The sequence below is a fragment of the Dysidea avara genome, chromosome 6 (assembly GCF_963678975.1).
Source record: "Dysidea avara chromosome 6, odDysAvar1.4, whole genome shotgun sequence".
Taxonomy (NCBI): domain Eukaryota; kingdom Metazoa; phylum Porifera; class Demospongiae; order Dictyoceratida; family Dysideidae; genus Dysidea; species Dysidea avara.
Window position 1 is genome coordinate 21,952,019 of NC_089277.1, and position 27,300 is coordinate 21,979,318.

Below are 27,300 nucleotides of genomic sequence, written 5' to 3' on the forward strand. Positions count from 1 at the left end.
CTTGAAGAACCATTCAGTAGGGTTAGATCAACCAATTCTAGTTCCTAGAATTCTGGGTGGTGACTCAGTGTAGCAATTCTATTCAAGGGGGAACCAATACTAGGAAAACAGAGATCAATCCCTTCTTGGCACATTCCTATCAGTTTCACCTGGCCAATTTCACCTGGACCAAATCACATTGATGCCTCAATGTCTGCCTACCAAACACATTCAGATTCCTTCTCAATGAGACCCAACCTGTTCTTCAACTTCTGAGTAGTGTATGATCTCTAGCTGCCACTATCTAGTAATACTCTCACTGCAACCAACTCATCTTTGTTGTTTAAGGCTGAACTACTAGCATTCTGAAGTAATACTGCTCCTTGATTATAGGCTTCCATTTGTGTGGTAGTTGTGCTTTACGGTGTCCAGGTTTGAATCAGGTACTCTTGGTTCACATATGGATTGATGGCATCATTGACCCATTTGCGGCATCTCCTTGTACTGTGACATTGACTGGTATGATGGTTCACTGTAAAGTATACGAAACCATTACCAACTTTGTCTGTAGAAGAAGGGACATGACGTTATGATAAAAAAAGGAAAAATAATGTATTACAAGCATATGGGAATGCAAATATAAGGTAACATGGTGTAGCAGTGAAAAGAGTGCTGCTGTTAAATATCATCAAAAGTTATCAGCCATCTATTAATATACGATTTAGCATCAGAATATCAGGAAAATATTGGTGTTGTCATTTGGAAATTTCAGTATTTATACATATTGCATTTCTAGTACATTTGTATAAGAAATGCAATATTATAAAATACTGAAATTGCCAGGTGACAGCACCAATATTTTCCTGATGTTCTGATGCTAAATCGTATATTAATAGATGGCTGATAACGTTTGATGCTATTTAACTGCAGCAGTCTTTTCACTGCTGCACCATGTTACCTTAAATTTGCATTCCCATATGTTTGCAATACATTCTTTTTCTTTTTTTAATCGTAACCTTATGTCCACCCAAACTTGGTAATGCAGTGACCATCTTGCTTCAAGACATTTATTCTTGCACCACAACTGAAACAAGAGGCTGAAAAGTGCTCTCCTTTACAAATATACATGATCTTCCACCAGAACCTTGTTATCTTATGTACAGTGATGAAGTAGTGCCTCGGGGATTCTTCCCAATTCCAGGCTGTCACTCAGACTTACTCTCATTCACTCAAACTGTGTTACTAAGCTCACGTGACTCCATTTTACACTTAATGACTTTCTTCTATCTGCGATACCTCCCTCTAGTAACTCTTGCAATTTGCAGGCAAACTTCATTAGGCAACTTTGTCAAGATTACAGGGATGAGGAAACTACCATACTCCTCTACCTTCACACCTAAGGCTTCTAGCACCCTAACATTTGCATAGACCTTATCATAAACCAATAAAAGGTGTGATGCCTTCTCACCTCAACACTTTGGTATCTGTATTAACTTGTCCATGTGTGATACAATAATTGTCTGTGGATTGCCGAAACATTTCTTCAGTATCTCCTTGGCCACTGAATAGTTCTTCTCCGACAAGGGCAATCTCCATATGCTATGAGCAGCTGTTCCCTCAAGCAACGAGTTAAGGTTACGGAATAGTTTAAAATACGTGGGCGGAACAAATTACAAAACCTGCTTTAAACCAAGCAGGGATAAATAATTTCAACAACTGTGTTGTGTTAGCAATACAACTAATTGTGCTTGTTTGTTTTTACTACAGAACAACTACTGTTCTTGGGTGTGTGGTCTACAATAGAGCGATGTTTTATAAAAACGCGCCACCAAAAACCAGACTAACAGATTACTGAATCCTTATGATTTCAACACAAGTGGCTAAACGATTTAAATATCTAGGTCCTGTGGAAGCGATTTTTTATGTTACAGGTTGTATAGACGTTTTATTGAACTTTTAGTAGTTTTTTTCGAGTGAAACAAGCTCTTTGAAGGCATGTATCTGAGTCACTGGGAAGAAACACACCAAAAACGCTTCCACAGGACCTAATAAATTTAATATACAATATCACTATGCCCCAGAAAAGCCAATAGAGCCTACAGCTTTTGCTGTATTTGGCGGCAGAAAAACATGGTAGTGACAGCTGGAGCTGAGCGATGTACGGGCTGGCTTACTTGTGTTACTACAACAAATTGTAGTGTTCCACCTGCCTCAAACTACACTGTAGCTACACAAAAACATTAAATATGAAGGGCTTCACCTTCATTTAAAACTTTTTACGCTGCTAGACTGGTTTTATGGGCTTCTCAAAAAGTATCGATAGGCATTCAAAATTTTGAACGATTGCCCGTGACTGTACCGTAACCTTAAGGTAATTAAACTGACTGACAGTCCAGGGTTATTGCCCATGGCACTCTCAAAGTTGTCCAAGAATGATCAATATCGGGTTATCTCTCTGTTGAATCTTGGAAACATAATCTTTGGGAGCTTTGGTTTAACAACATAGGTAGCCGTTATGTGGTGTAACCGTGGGAATAGACTCATGCTTAACCATTGGGTGCACCTGTCTTAATTATGCTTGCTGTTGACCCACATGTCTGCTCTGACTCACATGTCACTGAAATCTCACAAGATACACTCACACCTTTCGTTGTTTACTTTCACTCACTTCTACTTTCGGTACAACAGTACTAATCTGTAACCTCAGCCGGGTGATTTTGTCAGTAAGATTCTCAGCTTCTCCAATCTTGGTTTCTATGTCCTCCATTGGGCATATGGCTAGAATCAATTCATCTAGGGTTTGTAGTAGAGTATATTTGTCCTCCAAAGTCTTCAAAATCAACATAAAGAGTCTTCTTCTAATAGTTATGTTTCTAACAAAGACTTCGCCTATCATGTGTACTTTGTTACAACATCCCTCTGTCCTCTCAGCTTTGCCTTCAATCGCTCCAAGTCTCTAGACATCTTTTCGAGTCTTCCTTTGGGTTAAATCATTTTTTTTCACAAGTTCTCAAGCCCCACATTGGGCACCATTTAACAAACGAGTGGAGTTAGGAAGAATATTAATCACTTGTAATATTTTCTACAATGACATCACACACAATATTTTAATGAAATACATAAATTAAAATGTCTTAAAAGTTCCTATGGTGTGTGACATTGTTTTATCACAAATTATTGGGCATACTGTGCTAAAGCAATGCATCTACAATGAAAGCTTTGATGTGTACCTTTTTCTTAAGTTCTGGTAAGCTATTGGTAGTTATGCACTTGTCAACTTCATGCCCCACCCCCCACCCCCGGGGGTGGTGGGGGAATACAGGGGATTTGACAAATCGTGGTGTCAAATTCCCCACTACTGGGGCAAAATTGGCTGTCAAATCCCCACTATGTCCCCACTCCCTAGTAGGGGATTTGACAACACCTCAAGGATAAACGCATATTTCATGCATGCGACTAATAATTAACCTGGTATACACCTGTAGCTAATAAAATTATAGTGAGTACGATTTAATTGTTTAGAAATGCAACTACCGAAAATCGGTCAGTGAATTGGAGAACTGTCAATTGCCTCAGGGGTGGGGACAAGAAGCAATGTCAAATCCCCACATGGGGTGTGGGGATGCCCGGGGGTGGGGGGGTGGGGAATGAAATTGACAAGTGCATTACAGCAAGTATACTGCAGCACTAAAATGGTTTATAAGGTGTATAATACCACCCATGAACTAATTTAATTAGCAGTTGCATATAATATCAATATCAACTGATATTTCAATGGTATATAGTAGGTTTGCTATTACCAAAAACACTAATATCAAATAAGTGATAAAGTATTCACTCAATATCAATTTTCATGTGCTAGTTACATGTACCTGTATAATTATTTTACCAAACTAGGGTACTGAAAGTTTTCACCCATTTTAGAGCACTACTACTAACTACAGTAGCTGTTAAGCTTCCAACCAATTTAGAGGCATGTTGCAGAACAATGATTGCACACAATGGGATAGAGGGTGGAATCACTTAGGCATACGTATGAAGTGGACAATGCTAGAGACAAAATAATTGGGATGTTCTAGCCTCCTAGTGGCTAAAACACAGATACCTTCTGTTGTACCATTGTACTACCTCCCATCAAGGCCAGGCCCTTGCCAAAGCTAGAAGCCACTATTGAGCTTGTTATAATGCATTTTTTTCAAAACTAGCTACGTTGTGATAAAGAATATTGTGGCAGCTTCTCAATAAGGTTTTTATCTAATGTGTGATTAGGATTGGTTGTGCATAATTATAAAATCTGATCACAAAGAGTGATGATTGTGTACTGTACCTATGCATTGTGTAACAATTAAACACTGTATTCCATCATTTTATTAGCATTAATTACAAGAAAGTTGACTACTATGCCTATGTAACAGACTATGTACTATCATCTTATTGCTGCAAAGGATATACTGGAAGTGCACCTAGTTGTAGAGGTACGTTGCAATTACATTCTAGTCTGGAGACCTATTAATGGATCACAGGATAGTGTAGGACCTCATAAACTTCTGTATGAATTAGTATTCATAACTGTGGTATTTAATTGATCAAAGAAGTAATATTTACACCATTGAATTCAGTACATTTTCTGCACAAGATGATACTACTTGTGGGAAGTTGAGCAACCAATATAATTATATGTATAAGTTATACAAGAAAAAATTTGGAATTTTCCCATATGAGTAGGGACTGCAGCAATAAAAAGCACTGAAACAAGCCGCTGAGACAAAACACAACTGAATGATTGCATTTAATCCCTACTTTAACCATACATCATAGCAGGCTAAAGTAGGGATTAAAATGCAATCATTCAGTTGTGTTTTGTCTCAGCGGCTTGTTTCAGTGCTTTTTATTGCTGCAGTCCCTACTCATATGGAAAATTCCTAATTTTTTCTTGCACTTGTTTGTGTACTTTTTTTGTAAATGTTTATTCAATAACTGTATTTAGTAATTCACTCCCCCTGCAATTCTTGAAATACACAGCTAAACGTTCCTAAGGATGCGGATTTTTAACAAACCACTTTAAACAATGCATTACCCACAGAAGTATCTTTTCAACTGTTTTATAGTGTGTCTACAGTATTATTTTCCACTAATTCTCTCAACAAAGCCTCAGGGCTGCTCTTACTTTTAGTTCGTGTAAGAACAGGTCACGCCCACTTTCTAAACTACGAGATACACCAGCCTATGAGGCCTATTATGGTGTTTTTTCAGTTGTAGTACGCCTGATAAGTGCTCTGGGAAAGCTACCCATAGAGTCTGTAGAGAGGCACCATATACAACCGGTTTTTAAACTTGGAAAAGAAACCACCTTCGAGCCAAAGCAAACACCTTACGCGTGTAGTGGCGATGTTGTACAGGCAGCAGCATATCCCGAGGTGTATCCCAACATTAAAATCATGTGCTTACTACAATTATGCTACACATTTACTCCAATATGTTTGGGGTGCTGTGGTGTGCTTTGATGGAAGCCGTACCCATGAGAGATGGCCACGATAAAGGAGAATCAAAGATAAAACAGTAAGACAGTAGCGCACACATCGTAGGTATTTAATATTGTGAAGGGTTTTTCTCCACAAAATTCGAAGTGTTTCCACCAAAGAAGCAAGGCTGTAGCTGTAGCAAGCTTTCCGCTACGCTTGACTGAACGCATCAGTGAGGCGGTGAGGCAGTGAGGCAGTGAGGCAGTAGAAAATTCGCTAAAATAATATATTTAAAAAATTTCATAGCACTTCATCAGAAACGTTTCAGGTCGTTCTGAAGACACATTTGGGCTTGTTTTTACCTGACCAATACTGTGAAATGGCCGTGAAGGATTTCTGAAGTTGATTTGGGTAGATTTTTCTTCATGGACCATGCCCACACCTTCATCGTTCCTACTATATAGTACTATTGTACTGTATGATACCATGAGCACGAGTGCTATGCCTGATATATGTGCACAAGCATGAGGAGAGAGTTAGCTTGAGTGCAGTATGTATATATCAGGCAAAGCACGAGTGCCTGTGGTATAACTAATATGTGCCACATGGGTTAATCACCTACACGTGTGAGAAACTGCTGGGATGCTTCACGAGCGTATTTATATTGAGCTTAGTGGAATTTCGATAGTGTATACTGGAACCAACGTATGAATAACGACAAGGAGCTGGTGTGCTAAGGGTTCAAACGTACGCACAACGACATGAGCACACAAAAAGTTCGATTGTGGGTTTATACAGTGAGCAAGGGATACAGGAGATCAAAACATGGCATGGTTTATGCTGATATAAGTACTCCCAAGTATTCACTATAATAATTGTGAGTAAATTATAGCCATTACAGTGGTGCATGAATACAACTTCACCACCAATGGCTCAATCTATTTAGCTCACGTTGCATAAAAATAAGACACAGAACATCGAAGCGCGACTTGATAATGATGGTTTGATGATTTAATGCTGTTATAAGTGCTTCCAGGTATTTACTATAACAATTAGGAATAAATTGTATCTATGAATAAAATTACAGTTGTGCATGAATACCACTTCACCTCTAATGGCTCAATTTACTTAGCACGCTTTATGTAACATTAAGACAAGTGTCTAGAACTTCACAAAGCAGAGCTCACCTTTATTGCAAACAGCTCCATTTCAGTTAAAGGAACTACTCAACACACTTTGAGAAACTGCAAATAAACCTAATTCCACAATCGATTGTAACATGTGTGACTATATAATGGCACAAAGAGATAGCAAAGGACATCAAAGAAATCTGAGGATTTATTGGAATGGGTTAACATGATATACGCACACCTAACTGTGCAATATCGTGAGCTAATGAGATTATACATACTAGTACCAGTGTGTATATCTCGTTAAGACAATGCATATATCTCGTTAACATTTTGAGCTAGTTATGTGATATTTATGCACTGGCTTTCCTTTGATCCGAGGTATGAAAGTGGTACATATATATATATATATATATATATATATAAGTAGGGAAAATTAGGAATTTCAATCTGGATTAGGGATCCTCCAAGAACAAAAAAGCAGGGAAGCAAGGGAACAGCTAAAAAGTTGTGAAACGAGGGAGGTTGCCTATACCTGAAGATATACTAGTGGACATCTAATCCCTACTCTCCAGTCTATAGCCATGACTGAATTAGGTAGTACATGTCCACTAGTATATCTGCAGGTATAGGCAACCTCCCTTGTTTCACAACTTTTTAGCTGTTCCCTTGTTTCCTTGCTTTTTGTTCTTTAATACTTAATCCAGCTTAAAATACCTAATTTGTATTTTACTTGGTTGTTTACTTTTTAATAACACAATTATGACTACTGAATCCACGTGTACCACATTAAAAGAAAGAATGTATTCCATAAAATAATTTTGTGTCTGAATGTGCACCCCAATAATCAATTATGGTCTGAAAAGTGAGGTGGCCATTACCCTTCGTTTGTGGCTATGCTCCGCTTGTTACACAGCGTTACAAATGAAAACAGTACAAGAAACATTTCTGCTATGAATCCAGTTGCTATGGAAAATGCAGACGAAAAGCATGACACAGCCAGAGAGAAGCTGTATCACGCTATTACAAATTGACACCTTGTGTTGTCAGCAAAAAGAACTGGAACACAAAGGAGGACAAAGGTAAGTACATGATATGTGCATTGTATGTACTGCGGTTGGTGAAAAGGCACGTCTCGGGATGAAGCGACGTCGATCAAGCCTGCAGTCTTATCCATTGTCAAGTTATGCTTGGCTGAAGCAAGAGTTCATCTATATATATAAAGCTGAAAAGCTGTCTGTGTATCTGTCCATTTGGTTCGTGACGCCGCTAACTTGACAACAAAAGCACACATCGACGTGGAACTTTAACGAAATTAAACACTCATCATCTGACAACTCCAAGTTTGTTGTTACAAATTGCTACCTGCTTCTGTTCGTTATCTATAAAGCGTTGAAGGCATTGGTGTAGAGGAAAGCTTGAGCTACATTCCTGTCAAAACCACAAACAAACAGCCAAAGCGTTAGCGCAAAGAACCGTTAACCCAAATGTCCAGGGTTCGATTCCAGCCCATGACAACTTTTTTTTCTTCTCAGTGCCACCTTTTCGTGACACACGTTTTCATATGTCAGCTGCTGACAACCATTACATGGCAATCTGTGCATGTATTGACACGATTCATACATGAAATGAAATGCTCACCATCTGGCTATGTCACAAAGTTGATTGCAAGCTTCTGCATGTGTTCATTCGTCCACTACAGCACCTTGAAGGCCATGATGTAGAGGAAACTTCAGCTGCATTCCATTGCTAACCACACGATAAACAGCCCAGCTGGTAAAGCACCTCCCTGAAGTTGTTGCGGTTACTTCTGTGTAGGGTGTTGATTCAAATCCCGTGACAAAACATTTTTTTTTGTTTTATATGCCTTTAGGTGCATACTTTTTTTCTAACTCAATTTTTTAAGTTCTTATCATCCAGGCATTGCTTCACAGCATATGTACTTTTGGAAAAATACACAGTATAGGGCAGACACGGGCAGACCATTTGGATGTATGCTTGTTTGTCTGTGTGTTTGTCCCATATGTTCTATTAGAGTAAGTGCCTTCTCTTTGTAACTCCAATTCTTTGTGATACTAGCCACTTACCTAAATTATAGCCAGGAAGTTTGTACCTGTGTATTAAGTTAATTTTGCTCAAACCTTTGCTTGCAGTATAGCTACAACTGCTTTAAATACTCTTTGTTGACCACATTATTACAGTGCCTGCATGATAGGACAGCTCCACATAATCTGCACATGTCTTGATAATTATTGGTTTAGCTTACATGCAATTCTCCTGTTTAGTTAACTCTATGTTCACATCACTTTAACTATAAGGCTAGCATGATGGTGGAATAAAGTTCATGCATCATGCATGCTACTTTAGGACATGATTTTTAATGCCTCATTTTGCATTGACAAATATATGTTATTGTGGTTAATGTGACAGTGTGAAATGGCCCTGCACATAGGGCAGGCACCTTTGTCTGCTACAGCACGTTGAAGGCCATGATGTAGAGAAGTCTTCAGCTGCATTCCATTGTTAACCACATGATAAACAGCTCCTGGTAGAGTGCCTCCCTGAAATTGTTGCAATTACTGCTGTGTAGTTCAAATCCCTCCTGTAACAAAACTTTTTTTGTTTTGTTTTATATACCTTTATGGTACATACTTTTTCTAATTCAACTTTTTTCTCATATTAAGTTCATAGTATCCTTATGTTGCTTCAAAGCATATAGACTGTTGGAAAATTATACAGTAGCACATTTTATAGTTATAGGGCAGGCATGGGCAGGCCAATTGGTTGCATGTTTGTTTGTCTGTGTGTTTGTCCCATGTGTTCTATTAGACCTCATCTTTGTAACTCCAATTCTTTGTGATGTTAACTACTTGATTTCAGTATAGCAGTACTGTTTTCAACACTCTTTGTTGACCATTACAGTGCCTGCATGATAGGACAGCACCACACAGTTTACACAAGTCTTGATAATTATTGGTTTAGCATACACACAATTCTGCTCTTTGCATGTTCACATTATTTCAACTATTAGGTTTGCATGATAGTGGAAAAAGGTTCGTGCAAAAGATATCACAATGCATGCTACTTTAGGAAATGATCTTTAATGCTTCATTCTCATTGCATTGATTCATGTTATTGTACAATGTGAAATAATAGTCCTGCAGGTACCAATTCACCTGTGTGTTAAGCTAATTTTGCTCAAGCCTTTGCTTGCAGTATTACCTGTTAAATACTCTTTGTTGACCACGTTATTACAGTGCCTGCATGATAGGGCAGCACCACATAAATTACACATGTCTTGATATTATTGGTTTAGCTCACATGCAATTCTACTGTTTATAGTTAACCAGCATGTTCACATCATTTTAACTATTACACTTGCATGATGGCAGAATAAGGTTCATACAAAAGATATCACCATTCATGTTACTTTAGCACATTATCTTTAACTACTGCATTGATTCATGTTATTGTGGTTAATGTGAAAATGAGAAATGGTCCTGCACGTAGAGCAGGTACCAGTGCTAGTAATAATATAAAGGGAGGGAGAGCATCCAACTCCTGTATTGTCCCTTAAAAACACACTGCATTATAATGTTGCATCGTAGTTACATCATATCCGAATAATATACAGTAGTATAATTTCAGTCAACTGCAGCACAAGACTTCGCCACGAAAGAACCGTTGATAGGTGTTAATAGGAATTGATATATCAAAGAGAAGACCTGCAATCACTTAAAAGTGTTTGGTATTACCCACTGCGCTTGTTCATAGGGCGTGTTATTTAACCACCATTACTGTTTCCTTTGTATTAACTGTGACCTTGCGCGAATTAAATGGAGCCTGCTGGTGGTTGGATTAGAGTTCTGCCAACTGTGTTGTCAGCAGTGCTTGTGGATGAACTTGTGGATTGTGATATCTTATGAGAAACCACCTGCTTTGTTCTCCCATGCAAGTTTCGTCCTGGTGGTTGCTTACACTGAATTGGCATTGGTGTCTTCTTCACCAACTGTGTCATTGGTAGTATTCTTCACTTTCTTGCTGGTGTCTGTGTTAAAACTGTCTTCACTGTCTTGTTCTTCATGAAGAGAATAGCAACACCTTCCAATTGCAAGGTCCTCCACATCTTTTATAATGTACTGAAAAATAAAATTAATTGTGTCCGTGTAAAGCAATATTGTGCGCTTATAGCCCTTTGAGCAAGTTAATATGTTTTGGTGATGATCACTATTGCATAATATTATTACAACACAGTGTGTTTTGAAGGGGCAATTGAGTGTTGGATACTCTCCCTCCCTTTATATTATTATGAACTCTTGGCTGAAGACATCAGTTAGTTAATTAGTCAGTAGAAACTTCATTTAAATAGGAAATTAAAAAAAGTTCCATAGAAACTTGTTGGAAGGTTTTGTGTCACTCTGAAGGCATTTTTGGGCTTGGCCATGCCTAACCAATGCTGCCAAGCTGTTATGAAGGAAATTTGAGGCTGGTTTTAGGGTGATAGTTTTTGGGCAAGAAAACCCAAAACTGCATGATCCATAATATACAGTACTACCGTATTGTATGATATGTCATCCATTGCTATTGCAATGGATGATCTTTTGTAGAGAGAAGACCAACTATGAGCTGTTATAGTTATTGCTGAGCACTTTTGTGTGCGTAAAGTACAGTGAAACCTCACTTATTGGCCACCTCATTAATAAGTCCACTAGAGTCCAGTTGTATTTTTCATACTATTCTTAGTTGCTGCTCCTAAGTACCTAGTTTAAGTGCCAAAATTATTGCTGTACCTATAATTGTGACCAGGCCTGTGAAAATAGGGCATGTGCGCACATAAAATTGTTCACTTTTTCACATTTCTATTGCCCATAACGTGTTATACCATCATCATACTATGGCCTTGAAATTTTCAGCATTTAAAGCCGCATGCAATTATTAATAAAAGTGCACTGAAATGCATAGGCCTGTATTTTGGCCGTAATGCGTGACTGTAAATAAACCATTGTAATTTCTGTACAGTAAGTGCTAAGGCTACACAATTTGTACCATTCTATCCGTGATGTAATAAAACAGTACCTAGGGTATTAACCTTTGATGAAAGCATAAGTCCAAAACTCACCATGAAAAAGCTGTCACAAAATGCGAAAACACCTCATTACATACCTTTGGGAAACAGTTAATAACTTCTTCACAGTGTGTCCTATGGAGTTCTGATGAGGACCAATTCGATTCTCCATTCAATGGCTAATCACGCCACATGAGTCAAACATTTTTATAAATAGCTACCAACGTGATGTGTGTGAAGTACCAGGAAATACAGCCACTGTTCTTCACGGCATCATAACAAGTGAGCGATTGTTGTTGCAACAATTATTGATACTTGTCTAAGTAGCCCAATAAATAAACCTTCCATTGATATAAGGTTTTCAGTTAATATCATTAGACAAAGTTGTCTGTGTTGACTGTTTAGAAGCCATACTTTAAGCGTGCGTTACCTTAATATTTGTGCATTTACGTGCTTTAAAAAGACGGCTGATATATTGGCCTATGCAGCTTGAAGGGTTAAATAATCAAAGGGCTTTAGACTAAAAGTTGCAGAGTGCAAATATTCTATTCCTGTACTGAGATATTCCCTGTTGTGAGACAGGGTGAAATTTGTGCCCACATCCACTATGTTTGCAGGCCAGGATGCAATTATGGCAAATACTTCATGCTTAAACTAGCTATTAGCCAATGGTATATTGCTGTACAGCATCAGGTCTAGTGTTGGTTTGTTGAAAGCCTTGATAATAAAACCACTTTGTTTATGTTCACATTACAGTGGTAGGGACGCCTCACCAATAGAGCCACTTATCATGGGTCTCAGAAGTGGCCAGGTTTCACTGTGATCTTGTAGTTTTAAACTTTTTGTACATTATTTTGTAGCTGTGCTTGTCTGCAATGATAGTACATGATGTAAGGTATTTTACAGTGAACTGATGATGTATTTTGGTAAAGGTTGCTGTGTAATCCAATCTAATCAAAACCAACCAAGCTGTAAAAAGGGTGCAGCCTCCAAAAAATCCAGAGTGAAGAAATCCAAGGTAGTGGCCAAGAAATGGCTGTGATGGTAAATTAATGGCAAGAATTTTAATAATGACAATTCAGATGAATTTGTGTTGCCTTCTCCAAGGATTCGGCACCAGATTCACCTGAATTGTTGTTATTAAAATTTTTGCCATTAATCTACCAACACAGCCACTTTTTGGCCGCCACATTGGATTTCACTCCTTTATTCACCCTGACTTTTTTGAAGGCCACATCTGTTTTTGATTAGATATCACTTCTTTTAGTAATGTAGCGATACACCAGTCTCAGGCTACTCGCCACTAGTAGCTACACAACTCCATAGCCTTATTCACACAGCAACAGTTTCAAGCAAGGTACAAAAACTAAAAGGTGTAAACTATATTCTTTCCATTGCAAAAGTAGAGATGTCTTTGTTCATTTATTAACAGTTACAAGTTGTTGATTGTCCAACTATTACACTTTCCCCCTCCATGTAGAAACATGCCTCATATTCCACCATCCCTATATTGTGACAGTTTGCGATGATTCTCACGGACTGGATATCTTCTTGTTGAGGAACCATCACTGCTTAATGGTGTTGCTTGAGGGCTTTTCTCGTTCTCTCTATTTGTTAACTGACTGTTGTGCAAGTCATCCTCATCATAGGGTTCCACAAGTTGTAATTCTGTCCTAGGCGGTAGCCTTTGTACAGTTCTTGGTACATCTCTTTCCTGGGGTTTGTTGCTCTCATGTGGCTGCTTGATCACGGAATTGTTGAGTGACCTATGTTCTGCTGCCCATCTTCAGTTCTCAACAAACAGGGCTTCCGTCTATCAAAGTGCACTACTTGTCTGTGTCTCCTGGTTCATGTATCTTAGATTCAATGGATCACATCTGAGATGCACTTGACTATCAGAAACGGGCCACTCCAAGGTCAATGAAGTTTCTTAGCTTTCCCCTTGGGTATTACAACCATACCTTATCTCCTATTTTATATGGCACACCATGAACTCTGTCATCATATCTTTCGTTTTGCCTGCTTGCTGCTGTTTTCAGATTCTGTCTGGCTAGCTGCCTTTTCTAGGGATTGGAGGAGCCTGGTGACATACTGTGATGTAGTGGTTGGCTCATTTCCTGGGCTTCTAAACATCACATCCAAATGAATTTGTGCTTGCTGGCCAAATATTAATATGAAAAGGTGTAAGCCTGTAGATATTTGCTAGCTGGTGTTATACGCAAAGCACACTTTGCTAAGTGCTCTTCCCACTCACCCCCAGACTCATCAATAGTTGTGGCCAACATAGATAGTATAGTGCGGTTTAACCTTTCTACCAAACCATCTGACTGTGGGTGATAAGGTGTTGTGTAGGTTTTACATAATGTATATGAAGTAGCTGACATATTTCTTGTATTACCTTGGATTCCCCATAATTATTTGAATGGAGTTGTTCTAGTATTCAAAACCGATATTATGGTATTGTCAATTAGTTTGTTTGCAACCATACTAGCTTCTTGATTGGGTATTCCCCATGCCTCTATCCAATGAGTAAAATAAACAGAAATGACTAGAACAGATCAATTTCCACTTTGGGTCTCTGGAAAAGGGCCCATGATATCCATTGCCATTACTTGCATGGGGTAACCTGACTGAACATTCTGTAGTGCTCCCCGGTATTTTAGGATAAGGTTCTTCCTTGCTGCACAGTGTGGGCATGCTTGACACCACTTTTTAATGCTCTGTGAATATCCAGGCCAGTAGAATCTCTCTTTGACCTTATCCTTGGTCTTTTCCTCTCCCAAGTGTCCTCCCATAGGCCCTGCATGTGCCTCTCTCACTATTTCCTCCTGCATGCTCTTGGGGACAATCAATTGTAAATGTGACATTCCATCTGCTTTCTCAAACCTCCTGTACAGCAGCCCATTGTGGAGTAGTAATTGATCCCACTGTTGCAACAGTATATGGACCTCTCTTCCTTCTCCCTTAAGTTCCTCATATTTTGGCTTAACACTGGTTTGCTTAGCTTGTAAAATTGGTCTGATGACATGATCCATTCTTTGCGATGTATACACTTCATTCACAGGTTCTTCTGCAAGCTTATCAACACTCAATGCAGCTGCAATTGGAGTAAATGGTTGACTGTGCTGATGGTGGTCACTTGGCCTTCTGGATAGAGTATCTGCATTCGAATGCCTGCTACCAGTCTGATGAACAATTTCAAAATTGTATTCCTGCAGTTGTTCCAGCCACCTGGCCAACTGACCTTCAGGTTCATGAAAGTTCTGTAACCACTGCAAAGAGCTGTGATCTGTTCTTAGCTTAAATGTGCGGCCCAGCAGGTAGGGTCTGAAATGACAAATAAAGGTCACCATGGCTAACAGTCCTTTCCTGGTTACACAATATTTTCGCTCTTCCTTGCTGAGGGTATGACTTGCATAAGTGACAACTTGTTCTTGACCATTGCACTCCTGGGAAAGAACAGCCCCGATACCTTCCTGGCTGGTATCGGTCTCCAGTATAAATTGTTTCGTGTAATCTGGGAAGGCCAGCACTGGTGCTGTTGTCATTTGAAGTTTAAGTACAGCAAAGGAATTATTGCACTCTGCAGTCCAACTAAACTGGCATCCTTGCTCTGTGAGCCGGTGTAATGGCTTTGCTATCATGGCAAAGTCTTTGATAAATCGCCTGTAGTAGGAGGTTAGATCTAGGAATTGTTGTACCTCCTGTAGTGTGGTTGGGGTTGGCCAACTGGATACCCTCTCTGTCTTTGCAGGATCAGTTGCTACTCCCTTCTTGGACACCACATGACCAAGATATGTCACCTCTTCCTGGAACTTATCTGGTTTGACTTTAAGATCAGCTTGTTTGAGTTTCTGTAGAACTGCTTCCAAGTTATGCAAATGCTCTTCAAAATTCCTCCTCACTACAATTATGTTATCCAGATATACTAGACATTGTTGCCACTGAACCCCAGCAAGCGCCAAGTCCATTAGATGTTGAAATGCCACTGGTGCATTGAAAAGTCCAAATGGCATCACCTTAAGTCTGCCAGTGTGCCTAAAGTATCATCAATGTGAGGGAGTGTGTAGGCATCCTTTCTAGTAATTGCATTGAGTTTCCAGTAATCCACACAGAATCTAATGGACTCATCTTTCTTCTGGACCAGTACTATGGGTGATTCCCATGGGCTAGTAGATGGTTGTATTACAACTCGATCTAGCATACATGTCTTTAAGTAACTTGTCTAGTTCTTTACGCCAAAAGGGAAGGACTCTCCTTGCTTGCTGGCGAATTGGCTGGTTGGGATACTATGCTGTAATCTCTTCGTTTGTCCAAGACATGCACTGGATTGGGAAAACACATCAGAAAAACCCAATAAAAGTTATTATGGTTGGTTTTGTTGCATGCTGTTAAGACTTGATTCACTTCTTTCCTTTATATCCCATAATAGCTCTTGCATCTCAGCTGAAACTATGGCCTGGTCTTATTATTGCTTTGTTCTAGGCCAGCTACAAGTGCTGGATGGATTGCTTCTAATTTTGCTACCTATGCAGTGTCACTTCTTGAGATGACGGATTAATAATACGCACTGGTAAGTCATATAGGTTATCATCACTTTAGGATGGCTTCAGCATAACTAGAGCATTGGCAACTGTGATGGGAACTTTATCTTGCAGTGTTGTCTCCACGTAATATATAGACACCATTATCTACCATCTCTCCATCTCCAGTTGTCTGGGTGGCCACTATCACTTCTATTTCACTTAAAGGTGGTAGGTATAGATCTTGCTGCACGAAAGCCTCCAATAGTGATGAGCTGTGATGTGGCTTGTTTTTCTCCTGCAGCGATACAGACTTTCCATACAGCTGCAGGATATGGTGTTGAGCATTTATAATACAACTATGTTGTTCCTGCAACAGGGTTCCTGCTACAGGGTGTAGCATGTTCATGCTACAGGGTGCCGTAGCTAACTGATCTCTCTACAGGGTGAATGGTAGCTGATTTCTCTACAGGGTGACTTCTTGTTGGCTGAACTGTCATTTTGTTTTGAGGTAATCTCTCTACAGGGTTGCTTGTTTCTAGCTGATCTCTCTACAGGGTGACTTGAAAACTAGTTGAACTCTTTGCAGTGTAACTTGTTTCAAGCTGATCTCTCTACAGAGTGATTTGTTTCTAACTGAATGCTGTAGCTACAGGATAATTTGCTGATCAGTCTACTGAGAGATTTGTTTGTAGCTGAACTCTCCATAGGGTGACTTGAAATGTAGTTGAAATCTGTACAGGGTTACTTGATCAAGCTGATCTCTCCACAAGGTGTCTTGTTTTCAGCTGATTTTTTTACAGAGTGATTTTTTCTAGCTGATCTCTCAACAGTGAGATTTGTTTCTAGCTGATCTTTCTAAAGGGTAATGGTTTTAAGCTGATGTCTCTATAGGGTGACTTGTTTTTAGCTAAACTCTCTACTGTGTGACTTGTTTTTAGATGACTCTCTAGATGGTGATTTGTTTGTATATAGCTGAATTCTATATACTGGGTGACCTGTTTGAAGCTGAACTCTCTACAGGTAACTTGTTTGTTCTGCAGCTGAATTCTCTACTGAATGAGTACTGAACTTTCTGCTAGGTGACCTGTTTGTAGCTGAATTCTCTACTAGGTGACTTTTTTTGTAACTGAACTCTCAACTGGGTAACCTTTTTGTAGTTGAACTGTCTACAGGTGATTTGTTTGGTCAACCAAATGACTAGCTTGTACATAGCTGAAGGGTGACTTGTTTGTAGCTGAATTCTCTACTATATAGGTGGCTGAGCTATTTACTAAACGACTTGTTTGTAGCTGAACTCTCTACAGGTGACTTTTTGTAGCTGAACTCTCTACTGAAGGACTTGTTTATAGGTGAACCCTCTACAGGTAACTTATTTGTAGGTGAACTCTCTAGAGGGAGATTTGTTTGTAGCTTAATAGCATAGAGGGTGACTTATTTGTTGCTGAACTCTCTATGGTATGAATTTTTGTAGCTCAACTCTCTACTGTACGACTTGTTTGTAGCTGAACTCACTACAGGTAACTTCTGTGTATCTGAATTCTCTACTGGGTGACTTGCTTGTCTCTACAGAGTGATTGTTTATAGCTGAACACTCTACTGGTAACTAATTTCTAGCTGAATTCTCTACCAATCTACAGGGTGGCGTATTTGTAGCTAAACTCTCCACAGGGTGATTTGTTTGTAGCAGAACTCTCTAAGAGGTGATTTGTTTGTAGCTGAACTCTCCACAGGGTGATTTGCTTGTAGTTGAACCCTCTACTAGGTGATTTGTTTGTAGCTGAATCCTCTAATGGGTAACTGGCTTGTAGCTGAGCTTTGCAGGGTGAATTGTTTGTAGCTGGATTCTCTAAAAGGTAACTACTGTAGCTTGTAGCTGAACTTTGCAGGGTGAATTATTTGTAGCTGAGATGTTTACAGGGTAATTAATTTGTTTGTAGCTGAACTCTCCGCAGGGTGATTATCTTGTAGTTGAACTCTCTACTGGGTGATTTTTTGATCTAAATTCTCTGCAGGGTGACCTCCACTCTATATGGGTGAATTGTTTGTAGCTGAATTCTCTAATGGGTGACTAGCGTGTAGCTGAACTTTGCAGGATGAATTGTTTGTAGCTGAACTCTCTACAGGGTGATTTGTTTGTAAGTGAACTCTCTACTGGGTGACCTGAACTATCTACAGGTGACTTGTTTCTAGCTGAATTCTCTGCCATGTGACTTGTTTGTAGGTAAATTCTCTAAAGAGTGACTAGCTTGTAGTTGAGCACACCTTTTGTAGCTGAACTCTACTGGGTGACCTGTTTGTAGGTGAACTCTACAGGTGACTTCTTTCTGGCTGATCTTTCTACAGGGTCGCTTGTTTGTAGTTGAACTCTCCATAGGTTGATATTTTTTGTAGCTGAATTCTCTACAGAGTTACTTGTTTGTAGCTGAAATCTCCACAGGGTGATTTGTTTGTAGCTGAGTTCTGTACTGTGTGACGTGTTTGTTTGTAGCTGAACTCTCTACTGGGGGACTTGTTTGTAGCTGAACCCTCTACAGGCTACTTGTTTCTAGCTGATCTCTCTACAGGGTGATTTGTTTGTAGATGAACTCTCTACAGGGTGATTTGTTTGCAGCTGAACTCTCTGCATGGTGGTTTCTTTGTTGCTGAACTCTCTACAAGGTGATTGAACTCTCTACATGGTGGTTTCTTTGTATGTAGCTGAACTACAAGGTGACTTCTTCTAGCTGATCTTTCTACAGGATGATTTGATTCTAGCTGAACTCACTACAGGGTGATCTGTTCATGGCTGAGCTGTCTACAGGATGATTTGTTAGCAGCTGAACTCTCTACGTGATGGTTTCTTTGGAGCTGAACTTTCTACAAGGTAAGCTGATCTGTCTACAGGGTGACTTGATTCTAGCTGATCCCTCTACAGGGTGATTTGTTTGTAGCTGAACTCTCTAGTGGGTGACTTGTTTCTAGCTGATCTCTCTACAGTGATTTGTTTGTAGCTAAACTCTCTACATGGTCATTTGTTTGCAGTTGAACTCTCTACTTGGTGGTTTCTTTGTAGCTGAATTCTTTACAAGGTGACTTCTTCTAGCTGATCTCTCTACAGGGTGATTTGTTTGTAGCTGAACTCTCTACATGATGGTTCTATGGAGCTGAACTCTCTACAAGGTAAGCTGATCTGTCTACAGGGTGACTTGTTTCTAGCTGATCCCTCTACAGGGTGATTTGTTTGTAGCTGAACTCTCTAGTGGGTGACTTTTTTCTAGCTGATCTCTGTACAGGGTGATTTGTTTGTAGCTGAACTCTCTACAGGGTGATTTGTTTACAGCTGAACTCTCTACATGATGGTTTCTTTGTAGCTGAACTCTCTACAGAATGATTTTTTGCAGTTGAATTCTCTACATGATGGTTTTTTAGTAGCTGAACTCTCTACATGTTAACTTCTTCTAGCTGATCTCTCTACAGAGTGATGTGTTTGTAGCTGAACTCTCTACAATTTGATTTGTTTGCAGCTGAACTCGCTACAAGGTGATCCTTCTAGCTGATCTCTCTACAGGATGACTTGTTTCTAGTTGAACTCACTACATGATGGTTTTTTGTAGCTGAACTGTAGCTGAACTCTCTACAAGGTAACTGTTCTACATACGGAGGAGCAGGCCAATTGTTGAATATATGTACGATGACGACAACATTCCAATGGCTAAACCATTAGGCACAGGGTACTCCTTAACATTTTCTTTCGTGTATGATTATGGCACATTAGCCACATTTGGTAAAGATGAAACAATATTTTACAAATAAGTTTTGTTACTGTACACAAGCATTGTTAAACAATTAGTGTCTCTTAACTGTAATGAAACATGGAACTCTAACAATAATAATCAACTTCATCCTTGTATTACCTTTTGTTGTGTCCGCTCTTTTTACATTTGCTACATTTTTGTGAATTTTTAATTCGTGCATGACCTTCATCTTCCATAGTTTCTAGTCAGCTCCTTTTCTCTGACATCTGTCTTAAAGCTTCTATACTACGGTAGTTAGATACTCTCTGGAACTCTTTGGTACTTACGTCATTGAGCTTCTCTAAGCCCTGTTGTGTAAACGAAATCAGGTTGCCATGAAGTTGAATGAATCGTGGTATGTGTTTTGAGAAAGCATGTATGTAAGGAGTAGCATCCTTGGTTTGATAAACCTGAAGAAACAGTTCGACCCAAAGTGTGATATTTATATGCAGTTCATCTGCATTGCATTTCTCTTTGTTGATATATGACACCAATGAAAAAAAATTTCCATAATTCTCCAGTCTCTTTGGCCTTCTTTAATGCTGGAAATACTTCAGCAATATTCATGTTGGTAAAAAGCCTTACTTTTTCTGGACCTGAGGTTAACTGCAGTGGAAATTTTACCTACCCTTTTTAATGTCTGTGTATGTTTATTTACTCATACAGTGCACAAAACAACAATTTTTATAATGATATGTTGTTGTGTTGACGAGATATAAACCTGCAAAGATGTTGAAACGTCACTTCCTAGAATTCAGCCACAGGTCTTTGATGTCGATTGCAACGTCACAGTCAGATCCGGTAAACTGCTGACTACGCTAATTACCAATGGCGAATGAGTGAATGATCTTGCTCTGGTCTTGTTTTGTAGTGAAATATTGCAGCTGGTGTGTTTTAACTGTGTTCAGAAGCATGAGAACCTGTAACATGTTTGTTCCGTTTCTGACGCATGTGAAAGAACGTGTTTTGTTCCTGTTCAGTGATATAGTACGCTACGGTGCCTGGAAAATCATCACGAAGGATGCACAAGGGCGTATGCCGGCGAAGAAGCGAGTTTTGTCAAAAAGAAGGAGGTAGCAGCAATGATTAAGGTAACATATTGAATGTCTGCAATGGTGTAGCTACAACATTGTTCGCCACAGCTGGGCCTGACCTAGCAGCGGCAACCTTAACTAATATTATAATGTCTAACAAAATTCTTTGTGTATACTTTGGTGTTATAAATAAATGTTTGGAATTAATCTACAGCTGTACTGTCTAGCTCCTATTGTGAGAAAGTATCCCATAATTGCTATTTTACACCTCAGTGAATGACATATGCATGTTCCAGTGCAAAAAAAGATATTAATGTGTATGCAGTATGTTGATGATAAATTATTATCTTTTGTATCGAGAGAACGATGGAGTAGTGTCCTTGTCAGGATGCTCATATGCACTAGCCAATGGTGGGGGTGATTCAGAGTGCTCATGTTTTTCACCAGCAGTACAGTACTCCACTGTTTTGTGCATCAGCTTCTCTACATAGACTATATTGAAAGTTCACATGATACATGAAACAAAATTATTCTTTTTCACTTACTGTATGTCTTGGGAACTGGGATAGGTTTAGGAGTGCATTCACCGGCTTTAGCCTTTGTATATGCTATTGCTAAACGCTCCTTGCCTTCCCTTGTCCTTGCTTGTGGTCTTCCAAAGTTCTCATTGAAGTGTAATATAGCTAGTAACAACCTATTTACAATAATTATGTAATACTGATATCAGCTATGTAATACTAACAACCTAGAGTGCAATCCATGATAGGAGAAAGACAGCAACTTGGGAGCAAAATGGTTCACCACGCTGTGATAAGCCTCCAAGCTGCTTGTTTGATGCTGTGATGATAGTTTCTTGATGTCTGGCAACAACGTCTTACTGCAGAGTATGTCATATAATTTTTCATATGCTTTGCTGCCTGTGTGTTGTATAATAAACTATAGAATTTCAAAAGAGTATAAAGGTATTGATAATGTTACCTGGTGTAAACCACTTTTTTCGTCTATCTTCAGGTGACAGTGTTGTGTGGTAGCATTCATCATGTTCATCACAGATGTGATCTATCAATGACTTCCACCGCTTCAAGATGTCATCACCATCAATTCCATTCGCTGCACACCAATAAAGATGATTGGTAATGCTTTTTGTCCACTCCCTGACGAGGTCACAGTCTGCTTGTTTTGATAACTTGCCAAGCTTTTTTTTAATACCTACAAATCCAAGATATTTCAATGGTGGATTATTAAAAATAATATATACATACCTTTGGAAACATGCCAAATATCATAGCGATGGTCAATATGTGGATGTTGCTGCCTAACAAACTTACTGACTTGCTTGTGCCTATCCGTTACCAGAGTCCCAACTTCTAAAGACTTACTGGCTAGAAAATTGAGAGCCTTTAACATTCCCTCCTTTTCCATGTTGTTGCTTGATGCGACCTGATTACACTGTAAAGTAGTCAGTCAGTATCAGCATATCTTGTAGCAATGTGGTTACCTGGACAAGTTCAAGATGGATAATTTTTTTGGAGTCCATATCAACTATTCCATATGAACCAAACTTCGCACTGTGACCAGGACTATCACATCTTCCATCTCCACCTATGGAAAGAGGGCTACCTCGTGCTATACACTGCTGTAGCAGTACAGTTTGACTCTCCTTCCATATTGCTTTTATTGAAGGCAGAAGGTAAAATTTTTGATGGTCAAAAAAAGTTCTGTCTTTAATGCATGCCATTTTTAGGTGATCAAGAAGATGAAGCACTTTGGCAGGAGTGGCACCACTAAATAAGATGGATGCTGACAACAACAAATTTCCAGCAGGTGTATCACGGATAAATGGCTGGCTTCTCCAAGTCCACTGGTAGCCACAGTGGGAACACTCCTGAGTAACAGCAATATAAGTTCCCTGGGGCTTGTCTGAAATCCTACCAATGCATGATAAATGGCATGATCTACATTGGGTGAATAGGCTTAACAGGTGAGAATGAAATACTAAGTATTTGATTTCATTCTGTGGAGACATTTCAGTGTCATCTCTAGAGTGTTAATAAGTACAACATGTAATAACATGTTGAAATCATGTCATTATACAGGCTTACTCTGTGGTATAATCCTCTTGGCTAAGGAAGAATGAAGTGTCCAGGTCAACATCAGTAAAAGAATCATCTGGACACATTGTAGTGGACTGGAGATCTGGTTCGATTCCTGTGTGTTGTACTGGTTATAGCTCATGTGAAATAAATTATAAAGGCGGAGCATCAATCAGATTACATTGTATTTCTACTGATTTCTGTTTTGGGTGGGCTAATGTTCCTGTTTAAATGGCACAATGGTAAGGTCACACTCGGGACACACACATGCACGTACCTTTGTTCTTTGTTTTTATTTTTAGAGACGCTTGTGTTTCAACAGACTTCATCTCGGGATGTGCTTGAACATGTGCTCCCCCGCCTGTAGTTAAGGGGACAGGTATATCCATTTCTTCAGGTAAAAGGAGTGATGGTTCTGACGAAAGAACTTCATCTGTGACGGCACTAATGGAGAGGGAATCTTCATCCATAGCAGAAATTGTAGAGGGCACATCTTCATCCGTTGGAGCACTTGCAGAGAGGACATCTGCTATTATCTATTATTATAATAATGTAAATGTTATTTAAGTTTTATTACATCAAGTTGTTATAGCTTACAGACTTCTGTTGACGCTTTTCAAAAGCTGGTCTTGGTGCCTTGCTTGTACTTCCAGGTGGCTCAAACCTATCAATTGACCTTGGAAATATAGTGGGAATAGCATCTGGCTTCAGGCGCTTGGCTGCTGGCAATCCCATTTGATCTCTGTAACGACTACCTTCAGTATCAAAGCAGCTGGCTTCAAAGTGCTTAGAGCATAATACTGAAGTCGAAGTTGGGCCTTCCCAGTCACTCCTTTGCTTCTTCACTGCACTGGTCCACTTTCTTCGTAACCCTTCATCTTTTGGAAACGCATGAAAACTGCAGCCTTTCCCACTCTCGAATCCGCTAGCAGCATTACAACCAGCTACTATACAACGGGTGGGCATATTTCTTCGTTGAACAATTAATTAAACAGCTGCAAACCACCTCTACAAGCGAAATACTGGCAGCTGTCAGCTGTAGTTGTGTACCTATACTTGTAGCTACTCACGCACTCTCGTGTGTTCAGTTTGTACGGGTGTACACCGGATCTGATGATGACAGTGTATGATGCGGCTTCCGAAATGAAACCACAAGTGTAGCCACAAGTGACTTAGCTAAACTAGGACTGTGATTATTAGCCAAACCATGTCAGAAACTTAAAAACTAATAGTATCACATGTTTTTATCAACAATATACTACAGTGTAATAGTAAGAAAAGTTTTCACTGCAGTTGACCTTTAAGTCTCTGTATCAAGACTCACAGTAGTGAGTCGCATAGCCAGTAAAGCAGAAACGCGCACTGCAGGCAATAAATGATGCAACCACTACGTGTGAGGATTTTACAGGAACGAACGTTGTCAAATTCAGCCTTCCTGTAACTCACCGCCACTTACGCTATCCTAGAGTTGAACTCATCGTGTCACTAGTAACTACCACACAAGCGGTGAAGCAAATCCATGCTGACTGTTTTGAGATTGAGATTGCCGACATCAAAGGGTAGGTTTTATTTTTTTTATATCGCATGCGGTTAGACGCAACCGCAGGTGTATGCTTTGCATTCCTTTGTGCATTCCGAACATTGATTGTCCTGCTACCACTTCAGTACTCTCTCAATCGCCTCAAGATTCACATCATCGATTTCACCATACATCATTTCCCTACAGTCGTAATTTCAGCACCAAATGAAGTTTCAGTCGACCTAGAGGCCAAATACCAAACCTATATTGTTGTTTTCCGCCATACTCACTTGGCATGTAGGGCAATGTGTCATTAAACTGTTCTAAAAGTTTTGTTGAGATTGAAACATATGTTTTTGAGAATGGCTAGTTTGAAATTTGAATTTAGTTGCCCCCACGTAATTTGCTCTCTAAGAATTTAACTCGGAATTTGAAGAATGATGCAGAGCACAGCTGCGGTCACTGGTTATTGATGAACTGGGCTGTGTGTAGTTAATCAGTACATGTAGCCATAAAGAAGTGTGCTGCGTGCCATCGTTTGATTTGAAATTTGAATTTAGTCGCCCCCACATAATTTGCTCTCTACGGGCATGGCTTCAAGAATGACACAGAGCACAACTGCGGTTACCAGTTGTTGACACAAGCTGTGAGTAATTAGCACATTTAGCTAGCCTAAAAGGAAGTGTGCAAAACCACCTGATAATTTACAATTGTCACCATGCATTTTATAGCACCCCCACACAAAATTACACATGTAATTTTACAACATACAGAGGACACATGAATACCAAACAGTTTTCACAACAATAATGTAAGAATTGTATGATAGTGACTGTGATATAACTGCTATGAAAATCTACATGCATATTCATCCAAATACAATGGGAGTAATAATGAATAAGTGCAATGACAACAAGTTGGTATGACTCCATTTGTAGAATCCAAATGAGTGCACTGTTAAAACGAGGTGTTACAGGTACACCCATCGTAAAGGTGTTCATGTACACCCATGGTATTTACAACACCCTAGGGGAGTATTGTAGCACTTGGGGTGTTGTTGAACACCACAAATGTCATTTTATTCCCCAATAATAGCTAAGCCACTGTAAGGGTGTTTGCCTACACCTAGGTATATTGAAACCCACAATTGGATGCTTCTATTGAAAATTAGGTTATAAGTACAGTTTGCTAACTTCTATAAGAGTGACTTGGAAACAACTATGTGGTACGTATAAGGTGTTGCAAATATATTATTGCGTACTGCTAATGTGCTTTGTTGTTGGTAGTCATTGAGTATAAATTGAAATCAACATGAAGGTTACTGGAATGCTATAGCAAGCCTACATTTCTTTTCAACAAAATGCCACCATGGAGAGCACTAGAACATCTTTAAAGTGTACCGTGACACCTTTATAGCTATTCCTAGAACACCCTTAGGGAGTGTTGCAATGCCCTTGTAACACCTTTTAGTTGCTCCTAGAGCACCCCTGGGGAGTACTACAACTCCCTTCAAAGGAGTTTAATTTACACAGCAGTTAGAACTCCCCCAAAGGTGATTGGATTACGCCCTATTTTTAACAGTGTGGGTGTGGCTCCAGTATGTCTAAACAGATAACAAAAATATGTACTAGAGTTGTAATATAATAGTATACTATTTAAATACAACAATACATAGTCTCCATTGCATCACTATCAAACAACACTAAGTGGAGGATATTGTTGCATCTCTAGTGTGAGTACAACCTGTCTTAATGGCCACCAGTATAGAAAGACAACCTCTCTCGAAAAGCCAATTCCAAATTGAGAATTTATGCACTGCTACCTGCTTAATGAGTGAAGGTGGAAATAAACAAGTTTCACTGTAATTTATACATGTGATCTGATCCTGTATATTCTGTCAGTGGATGAGATCCACTTGGCCAGGACAAAATGTGACCCAAATGTCCTGGATGATCCACACTCAACCCACTTATGACCCAGTGTATTTGTGGACACATTACAACACATTAAAACATGTGCATACAAGACATGCTACCTGTACGTACCATTTTAGCATTTCAAGTCACCACATTATGCACGGACCAGCCAACAATACTTCATAGTGTCCATCAGTAAATCTGAAGAAGAAAAGTTACGAAAAATAAAAATGCATATAAGTACAGTAAAACCTCATTAATAGGGCCAGCTCTGGGACCAAAAATTTTGGCCTTAATAACAAGGTGGCCTTATTAATGAGGTCATAAAGTACTGCTTAGCTATGTTTGGGACCTACTAGAGGTGGCCAATATAACGAGGTGGTCGCTAAGTAAGGTTTCACTGTACCTACCCTTGACAATGGTGAACAATATAAATGGTTACAATATACACTGAAACCTTACTCAGGCCGCTTTATGGTCAACCTTGTGGCTGTACACAAAATGACACATTCAGGGATTGTATTTATATAGATGGATGATGAAGTAATGCATTGTTACTTAAATACTCATGATGTGTCACAGTATCTGATATGGCTACCATATATACAGCACTACCGAAGCGCAATGTCGCACTTGCTCGCATGCACAATTTTGCTCAAGATTTTAAATATTGATAATTAAGGGGCATGGCAACTGTTTCACTCAGAAGACTGTGTGGCAGCTGTTTCCCTAACGAGAATTGCAGCCAAAACAATTTCCACTCCCCTTAATTAGCGATTTTTAAAATCTCAAGCAAACTTGCA

The 27,300-nt window shown here is 39.3% G+C and overlaps 2 protein-coding genes and 1 long non-coding RNA gene across 4 annotated transcripts in view; 2 read left to right on the forward strand and 1 right to left on the reverse strand.

Annotated features, from left to right (window-relative positions):
• The window catches only part of LOC136257463 (multiple epidermal growth factor-like domains protein 11), a 100,975-nt gene that overhangs the window by 46,797 nt on the left and 26,878 nt on the right, over positions 1 to 27,300 (forward strand). Inside the window, exon 3 of the mRNA XM_066050684.1 lies at positions 4,354 to 4,454. Within this exon, the coding sequence (XP_065906756.1) occupies positions 4,354 to 4,454 (101 nt within the window). The remainder of the gene's footprint in view (positions 1 to 4,353; positions 4,455 to 27,300) is intronic.
• Positions 21,038 to 22,404, reverse strand: LOC136259020 (uncharacterized). The gene is made up of 5 exons (XM_066052426.1): positions 22,232 to 22,404; positions 21,948 to 22,178; positions 21,715 to 21,886; positions 21,515 to 21,663; positions 21,038 to 21,461 (listed from the first exon to the last, which is right to left on the reverse strand). The coding sequence occupies exons 1-5, from the start codon at positions 22,389 to 22,391 to the stop codon at positions 21,313 to 21,315; spliced, it is 861 nt and encodes a 286-aa protein (XP_065908498.1). The 5' UTR covers positions 22,392 to 22,404; the 3' UTR covers positions 21,038 to 21,312.
• On the forward strand, positions 21,385 to 23,578 carry LOC136259021 (uncharacterized). 2 transcript variants are annotated; one of them, XR_010703162.1, is made up of 5 exons: positions 21,385 to 21,853; positions 21,981 to 22,659; positions 22,714 to 22,950; positions 23,066 to 23,304; positions 23,365 to 23,578. It is a non-coding gene; the product is annotated as an uncharacterized lncRNA (long non-coding RNA). The 2 variants fall into 2 exon arrangements; XR_010703161.1 differs by having other exon boundaries at positions 22,714 to 23,304.